Here is an 18,975-nt window from a genome sequence, read left to right on the forward strand (position 1 = left end):
TCTCGGTAGCAAATGGAATGTTACAAATTGAAATGTTTTTTTTATTTTTTTTTTTTTTACAGTTATCTTCTTAATGAAGCGTAAAATATACAGCCAGTCTTCTAATTTTCATTCGCCTTTGAAATGCAACATTCATCAGAGATATCTACCTTTACTACCTCAAACATGTTGTCACAGACATAGGCCTCTATAGCCCTCACAGGCTCTTCCTGGGTAACATTGGTAAAATCGTCGGATTTTACTTCTTCTTCTACTTCCTCCTCCTCTTCTTCTTCTTCTTCTTCATAATCTTCCTCTTCCTCCTCTTCTTCTTCTTCGTCAGAAGAAGAAGAAGAACTGTCAATATCATCGGCGACTTCAGATTTGTCTACTTCGGAAGCAGATGATACGTCATTTGTATCATTGATATCGGTATTTTCAACTTCATCACCACTGTCCTCGTCATCGTCTTCTTCTTCTTCCTCCTCCTCCTCCTCCTCCTCTTCTTCTTCTTCCTCCTCCTCTTCTTCTTCTTCCACTTCTTCATCAACTTCATCTCCTTCATCTTCTTCAGCCATAATTGTCTCCATATCTTCACCACTTTTAACTTGGGCCCTTAGTTTAGCTTTACAGACTTTATTATGTTCGGTTAATTGGATGTAGGTGGAAAAGTTCGACTTGCAGTCTGCACAGACGAATTCTGCCCCTTTGTGTTTGTCAGCTTTGTGAGACGCCAAAAGATTCGCTGATGTAAACAGTTCACCGCACTGACCACATTTGTAACTGTCAGATTGGCTATGTATTCTCTTGTGATTTATTAACCCTTGTTCACTCGCAAAAACTAATGAACAGACGTCACAACTGTTAAAAGGAAATTTGGTGGTCGAATTGGTTTCGGCTCCGTTAAAGGTATTTTCTTTCTTTACAAGATCCAATGGCTTTTTACCTTGTTCGGCATTGTTCTTTGTGTCCGGTGTGACATTGTGAACGTTATAGCAGTGATCGCAGAAAAGCTTGAACAGGGGAAATGATATCTGACATATCAAACAAAGATGAGCACTCTTTTGCGCCCGTTCCTCATGTCCGGCGTGGATCGTGGCGTGATTTTGCAATTTGGATCTGGCATTGTGATATTTGCCACAAACCCTGCACGACAAATTGGTTCCGTCGCAATCGAAATTGTTCGGATGTTCTAAAACGAGGTGATTACTTAACTCTACATAGCTGTGACACAGTTTCAAGCAAATTCCGCATGAAGTCCCTGCTTGGACTCTATGAAATCTAATCAAGTGCTGCCAAAGGTGCCTTTTTGCAGGCCACACTTTGCCACAGATTTCACACATACTGGGCGTAAAATCGTTAGAATACACTTTCCGATTAGCTTTAATTTTACCTCCTTTATCGCTCTCAGGCATGAGACCCAACTGGTGCATAAAATTAGTGTCGGATTCATAAGGAATGGTTTGAAGCTCTTCTTTTACCTCGACTTTACCCTCAATTAAAACTGATTCTAAAATACTAGGCTGGTTTTCTTTATGGCTGTTTTCTTTGTGGGATATAAAATCATCCATAAAAACAAATGTCTCTTGGCAAATATCGCAAGAAAATTCGGATTTAGGTTTTTTAGCCGGAGGTGCGATAGTTTCTATCAATTCTTCTTTCTCACTTTCGTCGTCGAGTTGTCGTTTAACACATATCTTTTCACCTTGTTGAGCTCCGATTATGTCCATGATACTATTCGCGTCTAACTCTACTTCGTCGATTTGATCCTCTTCTTCACCGCTATCACTCGGGTGATTGTTTAAATGTATATTGAGGTCGTCTTTTGTCGGTAATATTTTAAGGCAGATTTTACAAGGGTGAAAATATGTACTATGCGATTTTATGTGCTCCATTAATTTTGATTTGTTTGTACAAGGTTTCGCACAGACGGGACAAGAGTTTGGACGATCGAGAGCAACTTTGTGGTTCGTTTCCACGTGTGATTGCAATTCTTTAAAACTCGATAACGGCTTTAAACAAATTGCACATAAAAATTTTGTTTCTTTGCTATGATTAGACGTCAAATGCTTCTTCATTTTTAATTTGCTGGTAACCATTTCTGCGCAGAAGATGCAAATGTGAAATTGAACACTTTGGCGGTGATCCCTCTGATGGCGATTCAAATCTGCCCTACTCCTTAAAATTCTACCGCAATCGGGATAGCTGCATTTAACATCTGGATGATCGCCATGATTATTGCATATGTGTTTGTAGAGATCAGATTTAGAATTCACTTTCATTAAACAAATTTCACAAGTGTATGTTAAATGAGAGCTACGCATATGTTTATACAGAAGATTCTGGGCAGGGAAAGGTTTCGAGCACCTTTCGCAATTGTACATTCCATTTATGAGAGGAGGCAGAGGCATGGGCGGAGGCCTCGGACCTTTGCAGTGTTTAAGGTGTTTCTTGACTAATGATTCTTTCCTAAACACTTTCATGCACTTTTCACATGCATGGACACCGTTACTAGTTTTCATATTAAGAATACTGCCGTCAATTAAAGAGCTTTCATTTCTATGGTGTTTGGCCATATGGCTGGCTAAATGTGACTTTGAAGCTGACGTTTTTTCGCAAATAGGACAAGTGATTTCTGGATGGCCTTTATGAATTTTATGAACGTGTTTCCACAAATGAGACGTCCTCCCGTAATACTTTGTACATAAGTCGCATGGCATTACTTCGTGCTTTTGTAACCTATGTTTCCCCAGTGCTTCTATGCTTTCAAATTCTTCGGTGGCTCCTTGGCAAAGATCGCACGTCAGTTTCGGTGGATCTTCCAGAAAATGTTGGTCGCTTTCTGTTATAGGATTTTCCAATAATAGTTGAATTTCCGGAGGGGTGTTTAGAACATAATGGACCTTACGATGTCTCGTCATTTTTGACACTTTGGAATAAGGTCTTCCGCATATGTCACAACAGAAGTCGCCACCGGCAAGCGGCCAATGCAGGCCACGGACGTGATTAACTAACGAAGAGATATTACAAAAAACTTTAAGACAAACACCACAGATAAAAGGTAAACAATCTGGATGAACGCCCATCATGTGTTTCCAATATTCCACTCTCGTTTTCCACATTTTACCACAGACTTCGCAAGTATTTGGATACTGCCCTTGTAACATATGGTGACTTGATTCGTGCTCCTTCTTAACCGCACTCGTCGGGAAAACTTTACCGCATTCTTTTAATTCACAAGTGACCGAAGGTTCTCCTGCGTGTACTGTCGCCATGTGTTTCCATCTTTCCGATCGTGACATATGCGACAGGCCACAGAGTTCACACGCAAAGTAAAAATGGTAGCTGCCTGATGACGATATATTGAGACCGGCTGAATCTCTATGTGCGCTTCTCTTATGTTTGAGTAATTTAGCTTCGCTTTCAAAAACTTTAAAGCAGACTTCACAGCTTGACATAAAACCGTCGTCTTGTGGGAAGTTTCCTTGTATTTCATTAGCATAAAATTCACTATTCAAAACGACCACAGTTTCCGGATCGATCAGATTACCTTGCGAGTCGGTCAGTTTGTGAATTTTAGCATGGGTGACTAATTTTTTCCTTGAGTCATGTTGCCGAGCGCACACCTGACAACTATACCGTCTTTGTTCTGTTTTGTTCCTCGGATGACATGCTTCGACATGTTGTGACAAGCTTTCATTGTCGTCGCAAATCTTTAAACATATACCGCACGCTTTAGAGGCTTCATCTCTATGCGAGTACAGCATGTGTAGCCAAAGACTTGCTCTATCGTTAAATTCTCGAATACAGATTTCACAGCAGAAAACTGTTTCCGCTTCCATCATTCTTTCAGCATATGCATTTTCACCAGCATCAGTTCTAGCATTGTTAAAATCTAAAGTTCCATCATAACCGTGTGTGTTTAACAAATGATCGGATAAAACTTGAGTGTCCATAAACTTCTCTTCGCATAATAAACATGAATAAAGCAATTGCGGACGTTCGTTACCATCCTCGGGAGATTCGTCTGTAGCGAGGTTGTCATCAGAATTATAAGGCGCGTCCGATGAATCCCTTTCAATTTTTCTCGGCTTGGAACTTTTTCTTTTATTTGAAGTCCCTTCTTCTTTGGAATCACTGGCTTCAGTCAACTCACCATCTTCATTGCTCACCTACAACATAATTAAATGGTAGCAATGCTTAAATTATATTAGATAAGAAAGGAAGAAATAAATATTGGGTGTATGCACTTTTTTTTTTTTCAAATTTATACTTTCACCCTTAAAAACAAGATCCTTTATCATCTGCTAGCCCATTAGCCCATTAGCTCTAGGGTGGGAAAAGACCTATTGAAAGAGATTGCTAAGAAATGGGTAATTGATCCATTCAGTTTAGAATAAACATCATGGAAGATAAAATTTATTTGACGCATTGCTTGGACATAGAGATGCGTCAAAATTTATCTGGAATTTATGGTGATAACACAGTAACTGAGCATTTGAGTCAAGAGTGGTTCTGATGTTTTGGAGCAGGACCTTCTTGTGGAACGCCTAACAAACTTAAAAGTGATGACTAAGTATATCGCACATTATAAAGAAGAAACCTATCTCTGGGTTATGTTGTGAAACTCGTGTCCCTCATGAACGAGTAAGACCGGCTTGTTGCGGGTTTATTTCCTATTAGATCATTGGGGATGAGAAGTAGGTCCTTCACAAAAATATTAAACACCTAATGACCAATGCAGGAAGAATGAAACACTGCTGTCAATGTCAAGGATTGCACCCTTGTAAGATCGTACTGTCTGATTGGTGGGATATTCAAGGAATGATTTATTGGGAACTGTTACTGTACAACCAAAACCTTATGGCAGATGTTGACTGTGTGCCCAGCTACAGCGTCTCGGGTCAGCGTTGAAAGATTCTGTTGCAACATCGTCTTTCATCATGGCAATGACAAGCCTCACATGGAGTCAAATCGCAGAGTTAGAATGACAACAATTGCCTGACCCTCCATACTCTACAGCAGTGATTCCCAAACTTTTTTGACCCCTGGACCCCTTTTTATAGCCGAAAATTGCTAACAGACCCCAAAGTGAAAAAGTATAAAAATTACAAATTTAAAAAAACATTTTTTGAAGAAGTATTTATTGAAATTATAAATATATATAAATTATAATCCACTATTTTTCGTGGTCCGCTTGACCAATTAATAACATTCAATTAATTAAGGTTTTTAAGTTGAGATAAAAAAGCCAGTGTCACGAGCGGGATTCGAACCCACAATCTTCGGCTAGATACGCCGCTGCTCTACCACTTGAGCTATCGTGACCTCGATCCACTCGGGCACCAACTTTCCATCTCAACCCCACCTTTTGAATTTTCCCTCCTTTTTGCCATTTTTCAAATGTTGATGTTGTGTAATCGGATTGGATTCTCGGCAACAAATGAGATTCGGGTTCGAATCCCGCTCGTGACACTGGCTTTTTTATCTCAACTTAAAAACCTTAATTAATTGAATAAATTATAATATTAATTACTTTTATTTAAAATAAAATATAAAGAAATGAATGACCTCGATGAATATGATGAAATGTTATGAGTGTATATATGGCCGGCTCAATGTTTGTGATAGAGTCTACCAAATAGGAAGACAGGAAAACAGAAAACAACTTCTGTACAATAACCCTTAATGCAAGATATAAAATTGGAACCTGTTTTTGTAACCAGAATTTGTGGTATCCTTGTTCAAACAGTGGTTTAAGTTCCTCATTTGTGGATAGTTCAATATGTATGGATTCATCTGTGTTTGAGATCTTTGTCCAAGCGCTAAAGGGTTCAACACCCAGTCGGGAATATCCAAGTGAAGAATGTCTTCAAATCTTTGGTTCGGGTCTGTATGAAGAGCCATTAAATGTTGACAGTAAGCAAATAAATGTTCATCTCTAATTTGCAATTTCGAAAGATTTGTAACCTGAGAACATTCTCCTCTTCGTTTTGTTTGTACAGAAAAAGTTTTGCAACAAACGCACATATTACGCTTTTAGTTTTGATTAAATTTAATTGGTCACATTGTAGTTTCAAATTAGTTTCGTTAAATTTGGCAAATAAATCAATCATATAGGCTATGTCATTTTTGAGTTAATTAAATTGTGTCGCAAATCATTGTCTTTGCTTTCCAACTGAATCAAAGAGAACATAAAATCGATTTAAACATGCACTTTTTAGATAACCAACGTACTTCTGTTTTATAGTATGTTATTTTATATTATTATTTATATTATATTATATTATATTAAACCTTGCACGGCCCCCTGACGTTGATTGACCCAAATCAATTTTAATTTTCCACACCCTGGATTTGGACACCCTGAATGATACCGGGGATCCGTGAGGGTCCGTAGGGACCACTTTGGGAACCGCTGCTCTACAAGCTGATTTTGTCCCTTCCGATTTTTACTTGTTCTGCTCCTTAAACCACTTTAAAAAATAGGGAATTTTTGAGAGGAATCAAAAATAAAAGATCTACAGATTTCTTCTTGTCTAAGTCATTAATCTTTTGGTGCGCATTGGCCGAAGATGATCTACTGAATATCCTTAGAGGGAGGCCAAGTTGATCAGCCTAACCCTATCCCACAACCTTCAGGGTGCTAGAGATCTCTATCAGTTTGAAAGGCGCTGAATACCTTGAGAATTTACTCTTAGGCTGCTCATCCATTGGAACCGAACTAGGACGGCCATTCAACAGCCGAACTATTTGACCAAACGGAGGACTGGCAATATGGCCGAACGCCGTCATCCACTGTAGCTGATTTTCGTCAGTTCACGACACAGCCCAAATGGATGTAGAAGACTTGTTCCTGCTTGAAAATTCTTAGTTTACATACAAATGGAGGGAAAGAAATAAACAAAAATATTGGAAGTTCCATTTATAAAGCTATCCTCGACTACAGCTTTCGCTAGACATATCTCCAATGAAAGAGCAGATCACGCATGCCCCAAAGAGCCTTGGTTCTCCTCAACAGCACTTACCAAATGAAAACGAAACTAAAAGGTAAACAAAAAGTAAAGAAAGGCGTTCAACAATGGTGAGCGTTTGATGTCGGTTGACAGCTGAATTCAAAGTAACAATTCAGCTGAATAGGACTGGAAAATCCAACTTTATTTGGATCGGAAAGTGCTTCGGCCATACACGGCCCAACACGACTAAGCAAATTGGTTCTAATGGACGCTTGCTCATTCATTTCTTCGCTTTTGGATCATCCGGCCCTATTCGACCTTGCAACAGCCGAGCAAGTTCAGCCGAAAACGGTTCCAGTGGATGGCCTACCTTATCCCTTATAAATGAACTCAAAATTATAAACATATGGTTTTGACAGTGTCCAATATCTGCATAATCGCTAAAATATTGGGAATGCAAAAATTTCACTTTAAATAGGAGAATTTCCCATTTAATTTGTTCTTTTATCTTCTTTTGTTTATGAGTTTGCATGTAATAAATTTATTTCAAGATCATTTATTTTTATTTGATTTGATTTAACTTTTCTTTTTTTTTTTGTTAAACCGATTTTTATTAAAATAAAATTTGAAAGACCCATAGTGCCGTAACACTTGCAAAAGGTGAATATTTCTGCCACCAGAACATTATGTTATAGAAAAACGAAGGAAAATCTTTAAAAAAATCTTTTGGCTTAAAAAATACATTAAATTTATACTTTAAGAAAGTTTGACTTTTTATCTGAAAATCAAAAAACTTATGCACACACCCAATAATAATAATAATAATAATAAATGCATACACTAGCAATATTTCTGCAATAACTCACTATTTCCCAAATTAAAAATTTAAATAGTTATATTTATATGACAATAACGAAATCATCTTGCCTTGGGTTGTTGAAGACTGATGTCATCCTTGTGTTTCACTCTTTTGTGATCCTCAAGATTCGAAATGGATGAAAACGTTCTTAAACAAAGGGCACAAGTTACCAAAGGATCGCCCTTGTGACATGTGCTCACATGACCCCACAAATGCTTGGCCATGGAATACGATTTGCTGCAGAGATCACATCGGTAAAGTCTGAAATTATATTGTTATTTTTTTATTTATTTTTTTTTTTTTTAATTTGTGAAGGAAACTTAAAAATTACCTGATCTGAGCAGGGCTGGGCCTGTTTGACATAGAAAGCGATGGAGAGCTCGTCTCACCAATGTGGACGCGGGAATGAAGCGCCAAATGGCCCTTACTCGAGAAAACCTTTTCACAGACGAAACATGAGTAACTTTCTTTATCTGAATCTTTGCTTTTATCTTGATGAAATCTACAAAAGCATTTTATTATTATTTTTATTTGACTTAATACACAGTAATAAATACAAATATAAATCTAAATACTTTGCATGAATTGTAAGAGAACTTTTGGAATTGAATAATCTCCCGCATATTTTACAACTGAATGGCCCTTCTTCTTCATCTTGTGGTTTGCCATGGTTGTCTTGAGGAGACTCTCCCTATAATATATTAAATACAATGTAAAAATAACATTCTGTAATTCTGAAAAAATTATTGGCATAAAAAAAATACTCACACTAACAAGGCATGCTTCCAAAAAATCAGCAGGATTTGGAGTCTCGTATTCTCCATCAGTACACTCTTCGTTTGAATTCTATTTAAAGAAAGCAATATGTAAGATAAACTGATCTATTTTTTATATCATTTTGTAAATCTAATTATTTATATCATGGACCAATCATAAGACCATATAGGTTCATGAATCAATATGATTTATATACATTTGGTAAATCTAGGCAAGGATTCTAAGAAATTTAAACTGTATTTATTGAAGTTTGTCAATAGGGATTGGACTAGGTTTGGATTGGATTTATATAGGCTCAAATACACACATGTACGTACACACAAACATGTGCGCAGTTGGGCCAATTGGCTTCTCGTAGCTATTTACAGTAAATTGCCGACAGGGTCGAGAAGCACCCACCCTGGGTGATGTCAACAGCTAGGTCAATTCAGCACCCAACATATGCAGTCCCAAACCCGTTCGTACTCATGTTCATTCTTAAATACATTCACTCCTATTTGCATACTATTCATTCAATTAGAGTGAAGGTCACACATTCACGCTAATAAATACATTCACTCTCAACCCTTTACACATAATATACAACTAAAGTACTTGAGGCTCGATGGGAGTCCTCATTCCACTATTGACCCTCTCACATCACACATTTACACTAATAAATACATTCTCTCGTCAAACTAGGTATACATAGCTATTATTACTATATACAATAGAACAGCCCTGTTTCCTCCAAGAATTTGAACAGGTGACCCAGATGGCAGGGCAAAGGAACCCACACTATCAATGAGTACCTCAGACAGGAGAAAAAGAAAATGAAGGAACAATGGAATTCACTCATTGGACACAAACAATCCGAGAACCTCTTAACAAATTTCAGAAGGAAAGAAGTACAGAATGAATCAAAGGAAGCAGGGAAAAAAACTGCGAATAGTAACAGGATTCTTAACAGGACACTGCAAACTAAATGGACATTTAAAGAAAATTGGTATAATTCAAGACGGCACATGCAGATCCTCAAAGAGGGCAGAGGAGACACCGACGCATCTATTAACAAACTGTGGCGCCACACTTGCTCGCAGGATTAAGTGCTCTAGGCCGTAGAAGAAATTCAACCACTGAAACTGGGCCTACTAATCAAGTTCCTGCAGAAGAGTGATACGACTACTAACCGGTCACTGGTATTTGATAAAACATCAACAAGGGCATAAACAATGATGATAACATCTGCAGATTATAAAATGAGGATGAGAAAACAGCCACCCGTATCATCGAATGCGAAGCAACAGCTCAATGGATATTTAACCTAACATACAGAAAAAAACCTAGGGAATGAAATTGCAGCAGCAACAAATGACCTAATACTTCTGAGAGGAAGGGTTGAGTCAATTGCACTGAAGTAGGGACTTAAGAAGGTACAATAAGCCAGAAGGCACTTCCTGAGAAGCACAAACCCCGCTTCCTAGTGTCATCACAATCACCTTCACTATGGTTTTGATGAAAAAGCAAATTCAATTGTTACTCTCAAACTTTCGACATATTTCATGTCATCATCAGAGGAAGCAATCTTAAATATATTGTTGTAACCGCAGTATGAAGTGCTTTGGGCCGTAGAAGAAATTCAACCACTGAAACCGGGCCTACTAATCAAGTTCCTGCAGAAGAGTGATACGACTACTAACAGGTCACTGGTATTTGAGAAAATATCAACATGGGCATAAACAACGATGATACCATCTGCAGATTATAAAATGAGGATGAGGAAACAGCCACCCGTATCATTGAATGCGAAGCAACAGCTCAATGGAGATTTAATCTAACACAAAAAAAATTTAGGAAATGAAATTGTAGCAGTGACAGTCAATGACCTGATACTTCTAAGAAGAATTGAGTTTATTGCACTGAACTAGGGAACTAGGGAAGGCAGAAGGCTGTCTGGGGAGCAAATCCCGCTTCCTAGTATCCTCATTACCATCCAAAGTTCCATGATGAAATAGTGCTCACCGAAGTGAAACAGGCACAGAACGGGGGATACAATCTTACAGGGTGCAGTATATTACACCCCGACTAATACATCTACATGTTTGCCCTTATTTTACCAAAATTCGATTTAGTTTTTGTTCTGAGGGTGCAGATTAAATCTATTTGTAGATAGAATAAAGGGTTTTTTTTTTACCTTGACATCACTGTGCTGAAAATATTCTCCTTCACCGGTGTCATCCTGAAAATGTGGAGTGAATGGGATAGAATTTTCCTCGAGATAAATTGATTTTTTTTTTTTTTAAACCTAGTTTGTACCTTATCTCCTCGTGACCTTTTAATAACTGACTCGAGCCTCGCCTTCGCGTCAATACACCCTCTCCTGAAGTCGTAGAAATTCTCCAAATTGTAAATACACCGGAAGCACAAAGATTTTGGATAAAGGTCGTCTTCTGAAACCTGAAAATCGGAAAACGTCCATCACCCTTTGGATAAATGTCAACCCGTGTTACAAGAAAAGCCGGCAGATCCGTAAATCCGACGAAAAATCGTCGATAATAAAAGGGTGTCGCGTAATATAATTACGAGACGGAGAAAATATAATTATAAATAAAGAAACGTGTTATGAAGTAGTCCCGGTCCTTACCTCGAAAGGTAGACAAGTCGTTATTTTATCAACGAGTTTCCTCTCCCTTCCACTTTCACTGAATATGTCCATTTTAATCGCATCGTAGGATGCACATAACCTACACAAATCCTCGTAGTTTTCCATACCTCGGTTCGACATTGCTATTTTCTCAGCCCTGTTCGCGAGTCGGGTTCCTGGAGTCGGGTGTCCGAGTTCCCCGAGGGTGTGACAATCGAATATCGCCTGCCTTGTCGAGGTTAACAACCATCCGATTTATTATAATCAAAATAACAACCAATTTGTTAATAAATAAACCAGATGGGAATTTACGGAGAAAATGTCCCGAGTCGTGCGGGCCTTCGGCGAGTGCACCCAGGAAAACGCCATGTTGGTTGGGACCGAGGCAGGGAGCAGGCGGACGGCGGAACGGGCCGATTTCCACTTCACATGTTGCTATAGCTACAATTAGCGCGACCCGGGGACGATATCGCGATGGGACGGGAGCGACGGAGACGCCGCCCGACGAGAAAAGCGATTTCCCAGACGAGGACGGACCCGGAAACCGTTTTGACTCAGAATCTAGGACGAGCACCGCCTACGTTGCACAACGAACGCCTTGACGAGAGGTTGGCGTCCGACTGGGAGGACGGGGGCTTGGGCCGGGTTTGGGGGTATCCCCTAGTGGCTCGGCTGCACTCCAAACCAGCCCAGGAAGTTGAAAATGGCGTCGCCGTCGCCGTCCTCGTCGATAGCTACCTACCGGCACGTCCCCACTGATCTTCGTCCCATAATCTCGGAACGGCCGACTGCCGCATCCGGCCCCGCCGCGCCCCTAACCGCCCGGCAGACCGGCCGTTCGAGCCCCAGACCGCTTTTCCGCTTTCCTCCGGCCCTCCGACACCCGAATTACGCCTTTCCAGGTACCGGGGGCAGTTTCCCGCCTCCGGCCGGCCTCACTCCAGGAAAGAAATACCAAAAGGCCTCACAGCCCTGTCTCAATTTTTCTACAATAACAAAAAAAATAGTTTGTCTCTTGTCTATCAGACCTGACGAAAAGATAACTATTGTTACAATATCAATTTGTGATTAGGGTAATTTTTTCTCAACTATTAAAGATCCAATTTAGTGTAAAATCGGTTCGAACGCCCCTTACTCGTTTCAAATTTTACAAAAATCCGACCAAAGTTTTTCTCTTCAGTTAAAGTAAAAGAATAGAGAAAAATCGGTGAATTTCACTCGACCGATCAATTAAAATTTGGCCGATTTTCTTTCCCGGGTATATCGATATGCTGTCTTGACCACACCAACACCTGACCAAAAAAAATCTCAGACGTAAACATTAAAAATTAGTTTTAAAGACGAGCTAATATCAATTATTGCGATGTAAACTCGTTCATAAATCATTTCAAATTAGATTGGGATAAATGATCATATGTTTTCGTTGAATACTGCAGGATAAAAAAGTTGAAACATTTAAGTTTAATAAGACTACACAGACACCGGTCCAAAATAACACAAATTTTCATTGGACAATTTATACATAAAAAAGTCATCAATAATGCGCTAGGTCATCAATTTTTACGAAGTAAACTCATTCATAAATCAGTATAAATCGAGTACTCAACATATGTTTAAATTCGACGCTTTCATTGAAGACTGCAGAATTAAAAAAAAGTTTAAAAATTTAAGTTTAAGAACGACTACACAGACACCCGTCCAAATTAACACAAATTCTCATTAGACAATTTATATATAAAAAAAGTCGGTATCTCTAGGTTAGTTGAACTAATATGAATTATTATGATGTAAACTCGTTCATAAATCGTTTCAAATTAGAGTGGGATAGATCGAGTATACAACACGTTTTCGTTGAGGCTGCAGGATAAAAAAAGTTTTAAAAGACTACACAGACACCGGTCCAAATTAACACAAATTCTCATTAGACAATTTATACATAAAAAAGTCGGTCTCTAGGTTTACAGTAGCTAATATCAATTATTATGATGTTAACTCGGTCATAAATCGTTTCTAATTAGATTGGGATAGATCGAGTACACAACACGTTTTCTTTGAGGACTGCATGATAAAAAAAGTTTAAAAACATTAAACAGACATCCTTCCAAATTAACACAAATTCTCATTAGACAATTTATACATAAAAAATCGGTCTCTCTAGGTTTACAGTCGAGCTAATATCTTTCATTACGATGTAAACTCGTTCATGAATCGTTTCAAATTAGACGTTGAGACTGCAGAATAAAAAAAGTTTAAAAAGCCTACACAGACACCGTCCAAATTAACACAAATTTTCATTAGACAATTTACACATAAAAAGAAGGTATCTCTAGGTTTACAGTCTAGCTAATATCAATTATTATGATGTAAACTCGGTCATAAATCGTTTCTAATTAGATTGGGATCGATCGAGTACTCAACAAGTTTTCGTTGAGGACTGCAGGATAAAAAAGTTTAAAAAATACTACACAGACACCCGTCCAAATTAACACAAATTCTCATCAGACAATTTATACCTAAATATGTCGGTCTCTCTAGGTGAACTGTCGAGCTAATATAAATTATTATGTTGTAAACTCGTTCATAAATCGTTTCCAAGTGTGGCACGCTTTCGTTGAGGATTGGAATGTAAAAAAAAGTTTAAAAATTCAGCTAAAACACAAAGTCCAATTCAAAAAATTTGTAATAGGTACATAGAATTTCAATAGAAATAGAAAAATAAAGGTAGGATGAGTATGTAGATTCACATTTTGTAAATGATGGTTCTACACACAGCATTTGTTATTTACAAATAACCGGATTTCGAGCATTAAAACGCTCATCATCAGGTTGAACGAGTTAAAAACACGTCCATCGAAACGAATTGTCACAATTTTGTTCAATTGTCTCACAATTGCCAATAACTTTCCACATCTTATTTTTTTATATTCTTCTTTTTCTTCATTATACAGTCAAATTCGCAGACATGTTAAATCTTGAATTATTTTGTACATTTTAAGTTAAATTACCTTTCATAATTTTTATAAGAATAAAATGTTGTTAAATTATGTATAATTACAAATTTTAACAATATAATTCAATTAATTATGCACAAAATACTCTTTTACTTTACATATTGTTTAATACTCAAGTAACGTTTCCCTTGTTTTGTTAGTTTTGCTTTTTATATTGTTATATTTTACATATTGCTTTATTTTATTTATTGTATATTTAAACACTTTTGTAAATTGAATTAATTCCGTAAATTATTATTATTATTATTATTATTATTGTGGGGTGGCGTTTGTAACTCCTTCAATCTGATGATGGGCTTTTAATGCTCGAAATCCGGTTAGTTTTAAATTACAAATTCTATGAGTAGAACTATCATTTATAAAAAGTTAATTAGAAATATTAAAAATGTCTGTGACCATGATATGACCTTTGATCCACCATTCATTGTTATGGAGAAATCCTATCTGCCTATGATTAGGCCTAGTGTGATTTTATTTATTAATTTTTTTGTATTACTCATTTATCGTGAAACCATCCATTTGGTTCAGATAACATTCAGTTGCCACAAAATCCCATCCAAAGTTAATTTTTGCCAAAAACAACCCGTACCTTCACCTCCATTTAATTCTGTTTTTAAAAATCTACAAAAAGATAAGTAGATTGGTCGACCGAATTGTTCAATTTAACCTGATCGATCGGTTAAATTCTGATCAACATGACCTGAAAACCAAAAATTTTCCATTCGACCTGACATAACTTACTTATGTCTATGTAGAAGGGATACAATTATCATAGAAGCTATGTACATACAAGATCTGCAAGAAAACGCCCTTCTTTTTCGCTTTTCTTTAAAAGACATTTTTAAAATAAATTTTTAAAAAATTATAGGATAGCAGATAATTTCCATATGTTGAAATTCTTTGTTTAAAAATTCTGGAATTTCCTTCCTGTAAAAGCCTAATCACCATGGCCAAATCTCTATCTCAATTTCCCATAATAAAGTTTGTACGTGATTAATTCATACGACTAGTCGAATATAAATAAAAACATTTATAAACCCGAAAATATACATCAAATTCTGTCAAATCTTTACTGAGCTGTTTCCAACGAGTCCAACGTGAAGTCTTTTCGGTTTTCAACACACTCTGATTTAATTTTAAACTATATAAAACGATGATGCGATGATTTAAAACGATGAGAAAAACAAGAAGGGAAGTCAACCGCGATAACGAACGCAATCTCTGACCATTCGCCAAGTTCTGTCGCTTTTATGCTTGCTATGAGCATCCGCTTATTTCTGTTTTGTAAACACCTCTCCGATTCGTAACAAATCGTAAAGTAATTCTTTTACATAATCCCTTTCAGGAAGAATCACACTTGAGGACTATGGACGATTTATGTTATTGATGTTTTTGGTGGGTGGTAGCATGTTTCTACCAGACGTGACCAGGAGCAACTACAAAAATGATCACCCCTGATCTTACCTAATAGGAAAATTGCCCTCCTTTCAGTACCTATATCTCCGTAACCCCTTGGCTAAATTGAATTAAATGTACTTGTGTAATCTTTAATGATAATTTCGAATGGTTATATTTTAAAATATACCTTTAAAAAAGAATATAACGGATTTTTTCAGCCGAGCATCCAACCCATTCGTATGATACTGTGAGAAAAACAAAATTCTGAATTATTAAATTCTCTAATTTCGTGGTCCGCTTGACCAATTAATATATTATGATTAATTAAGGTTTTTAGTTGAGATAAAAAAGTCAATGGCACGAGCGGGATTCGAACCCACGATCTTCGGCTAGATTCTGAATTATGTTCATTATATCCAGAGAAAAATGGATCTTTGAGTACTTTGAGTTCAGGAAGAGTTTATTTATTTGGGTACAAATAACTGCAGAAAAATTAGGTCTTTGTTAAATCTGGTCCTCCGGGAAGGATGGCCAGACTCCTTCGAGACAGAACACCGTTGGTACTGCTTGTCATTTTTCTAGTTGATAAACTAAATTTATTTTGATCCAATGAATGTTTTAGCATTCAAGTAAAGATTTTCGTTCAAGTCATGACTTTCCTGTCAAGTTGAAACATGACATTTTGAAGTAAACTTATCGTGTAATGATATAAGGTTAGTAGAATTTTATCGTAAACGTTCTTTGGAATTTGCCAGGTTTATTAGTGCAAAATTAAGATTTTTGCCTCGGATTACGCATTGCTATGTGCTGTGGTACAAAAGTGGCCGATATTATGATTTATGATTTATAAACCCCGTAGCCTAATATCTTGACGAGTATAAATAAGTGCGAAAAAAAATGCGTTGACTTATATGAAGTAAATGAAATGTAAATTTGCTGATTTGAAGAATGAAATTAACACAACATGAAAGAACAATGGTTTGCAAATAAGTTGATAAATTTTTATCGAAAAACTAAAGTTGTATCGCGAGAACGCGCCTTTACTTTTATCGGGATTCGTTAAAGTCAATCACCAGTCCTTTCAGATGATTTTTGGTCATCCGGCCCGGATCTTCATTACTCGATGATATACGCTAAGAAGAAAGCGCGGTGTATAAAATAACAACAAATAAACGTGTACAATGGAGTTGAAATAAAGCCTGCTGAACCAATCCCGAAAAAAGCAAAAATATTCATGATCCCAGTAGCAGATCTCGACGTTTACGCGTTTTATTCTTACAGTACGCCTGTATTCCTTTATCGTCCGAAAAATTCCATTTTGGTGATTCTACTTAGCATGAAAGTAAAAGAAAACTTGAATGCTCGACATAAATAATGGGAAAACTCGTGTGAAAGAGGAGAGGAGACGTGTTTTGTGAAGCGTGGAGAGCGAGTCGGCACGACGGGTGACCTAGGCTTAGCCACGTGCTCTCCGCAACAAAATCAATAAAAGTTTTTAAAAACAACAATTCTGAGGTAAAGAGGGCCGTGGCGGCGAGTGATGAGGGTGTCCGGTTTATATTTATGCTAATAGTCCTGGGTTCGAATCCCGGCAAAGCTCATGGGTTTTTAATTGAGAATAATTTCAAAAAGTAGTATAAAGTTATTTGACCCCTCCTCCACCTGAGAGACCTGCACCCACGCACGGAGACAGAGGCAAGTACAAGAGAAATTAGAAGCATATCAACATCATATTTCGCCTACATGCTCTCTGAACAAGACGATCAGTAACCTCATCGAAAGCATCAGAGGTATTACATTTCGGCCCCGCTGTTAGACGAGGGCTATGGAGGTGGAAAGTGTGGTGGAGTAAGTTCCAGAACCGGCCTTACTTATCTACTGACGAAGTAAGGAATATTGACAATTTGTTTAAAGACATTTGATGATAGGATTGGATGAGTTAGATATTGGGTGGCTTGACGGAAAGCCACAGTTCCAATAAGGTTAGTTGAGTTTGGCGGTCAATATATATTTCGATCCTAAAAACCTTTGTAGTTGTCTAAGTATATTAAGTTGTCTTTTAATCATAAGTGGGGAGTATGCTGTCTAGGTATAATCCTAAGTGCCTACTTTGAGAGGAAATCGGTAGCTCCTTGTTGATATATCGGTGGAGAGCAAAATTATTTTTTCAATGTAAATATACACAGTGTACATTTTCCCTCATTTAGTTTTGTCCATCACATTTGGTACCAGTCAAAAAGTTCAACTTTACATCTGCAGTAACATGAACTGACTATCTTATCTGGCTCCAAAGGCTCCAGAATGACAAGCTGAACATAAGTGATGGCATAATATTACAACTACTAATGCGGGCTGACGAAATTAAAAACAAGGAAAGATAGCACAGTAGTATGGTTAAAGGCAAATACTGGCATGTGCTACAATTTTTGGTAAATTTCTGGTACTGTGGCAATTTCGGTTATGCGGTCGATATTTCGTCAACTGGCAAAACGGGTACCTCACAAATGAAAAGAAATAACAACCCTTTCCATTCACGCTAATAAATTACAATCATTTCAATAAATTAACATAAACACAACACCCGAAACAAACAGAAGTCTGGTCACATTCACCGCCAAGAGAACTCGAAACTCTTCTGGGCTGGGTTATATAACCCCTTCCTTTCACGCTAATAAATTACATTCATTCAAATAAATTAACATAAACACAACAGTCGAAACGAAGAATCTGGTAACATTCACTCCTCCAGAGTACTTGATATTCCTAAGGCGGGATTGAATTCACTCCATTCTCGCTAATAAGTTACTTTTACCCTTCAATATCACACACTCATCCTAGGTACTCGATATACCTCGGGACAGGGTTAGCCCTTTTCTTTCACGTTTATAAATTACAGCCATTCCAGTAAATTTACAAAACTCATTACACAAAATAAACATAGAGGTCAGGACAAATTCCATCCTCAGAGTACTCCATATTCCTCGGTACTGAGTTAAACAACCCGTTCCTTTCACGCTAATAAATTACATTCATTTCAATAAATTAATATAAACACAACACCCGAACCAAACATAGTAGTCTGGTCAAATTCACTCCTCCAGAGTATTCCATCTTCCTCAGGACTGGGTTGAACTCTCCATTCTCGCTAATAAATTACATTCAGTCCAGAAAATTAACATAAGCACAACACTCGATACAAACATAGAAGCCTGGACAAATTCATACACTCTCAGTACTCCTTATTCCTCGGTACCGGGTTATAAACAACCCCATCCTTTCACGCTAATAAATTACGTTCATTTCAATAAATTAACATAAACACAACACCCGAAACAAACATAGTAGTTGGGTAAAGTTCACTCCTCCAGAGTA

The 18,975-nt window shown here is 37.4% G+C and overlaps 1 protein-coding gene across 1 annotated transcript; it reads right to left on the minus strand.

Moving 5' to 3' along the window:
* Positions 1-57: 57 nt before the first annotated feature.
* Positions 58-12,247, minus strand: LOC106673819 (zinc finger protein Xfin-like). The gene is made up of 8 exons (XM_014406120.2): positions 11,195-12,247; positions 10,867-11,007; positions 10,745-10,789; positions 8,563-8,640; positions 8,370-8,485; positions 8,126-8,296; positions 7,863-8,055; positions 58-4,151 (listed from the first exon to the last, which is right to left on the minus strand). The coding sequence occupies exons 1-8, from the start codon at positions 11,333-11,335 to the stop codon at positions 102-104; spliced, it is 4,935 nt and encodes a 1,644-aa protein (XP_014261606.1). The 5' UTR covers positions 11,336-12,247; the 3' UTR covers positions 58-101.
* Between the last annotated feature and the right edge of the window lie 6,728 nt (positions 12,248-18,975).

Source organism: Cimex lectularius, unplaced genomic scaffold, assembly GCF_000648675.2.
Source record: "Cimex lectularius strain Harlan isolate CLEC.00 unplaced genomic scaffold, Clec_2.1 scaffold42, whole genome shotgun sequence".
In the NCBI taxonomy this organism is placed as follows: Eukaryota; Metazoa; Arthropoda; class Insecta; order Hemiptera; family Cimicidae; genus Cimex; species Cimex lectularius.

Excerpts from the sequence above, each read along its gene's own strand:
- LOC106673819 (XM_014406120.2), bottom strand. The coding sequence starts at position 11,335 with ATGTCGAACCGAGGTATGGAAAACTACGAGGATTTGTGTAGGTTATGT. Across the intron at positions 8,641-10,744 it reads TTCAGCACAGTGATGTCAAG|AATTCAAACGAAGAGTGTAC; the intron begins GTAAAAAAAAAA and ends TTCTTTAAATAG. Across the intron at positions 8,056-8,125 it reads CCCAGCCCTGCTCAGATCAG|ACTTTACCGATGTGATCTCT; the intron begins GTAATTTTTAAG and ends ATATAATTTCAG.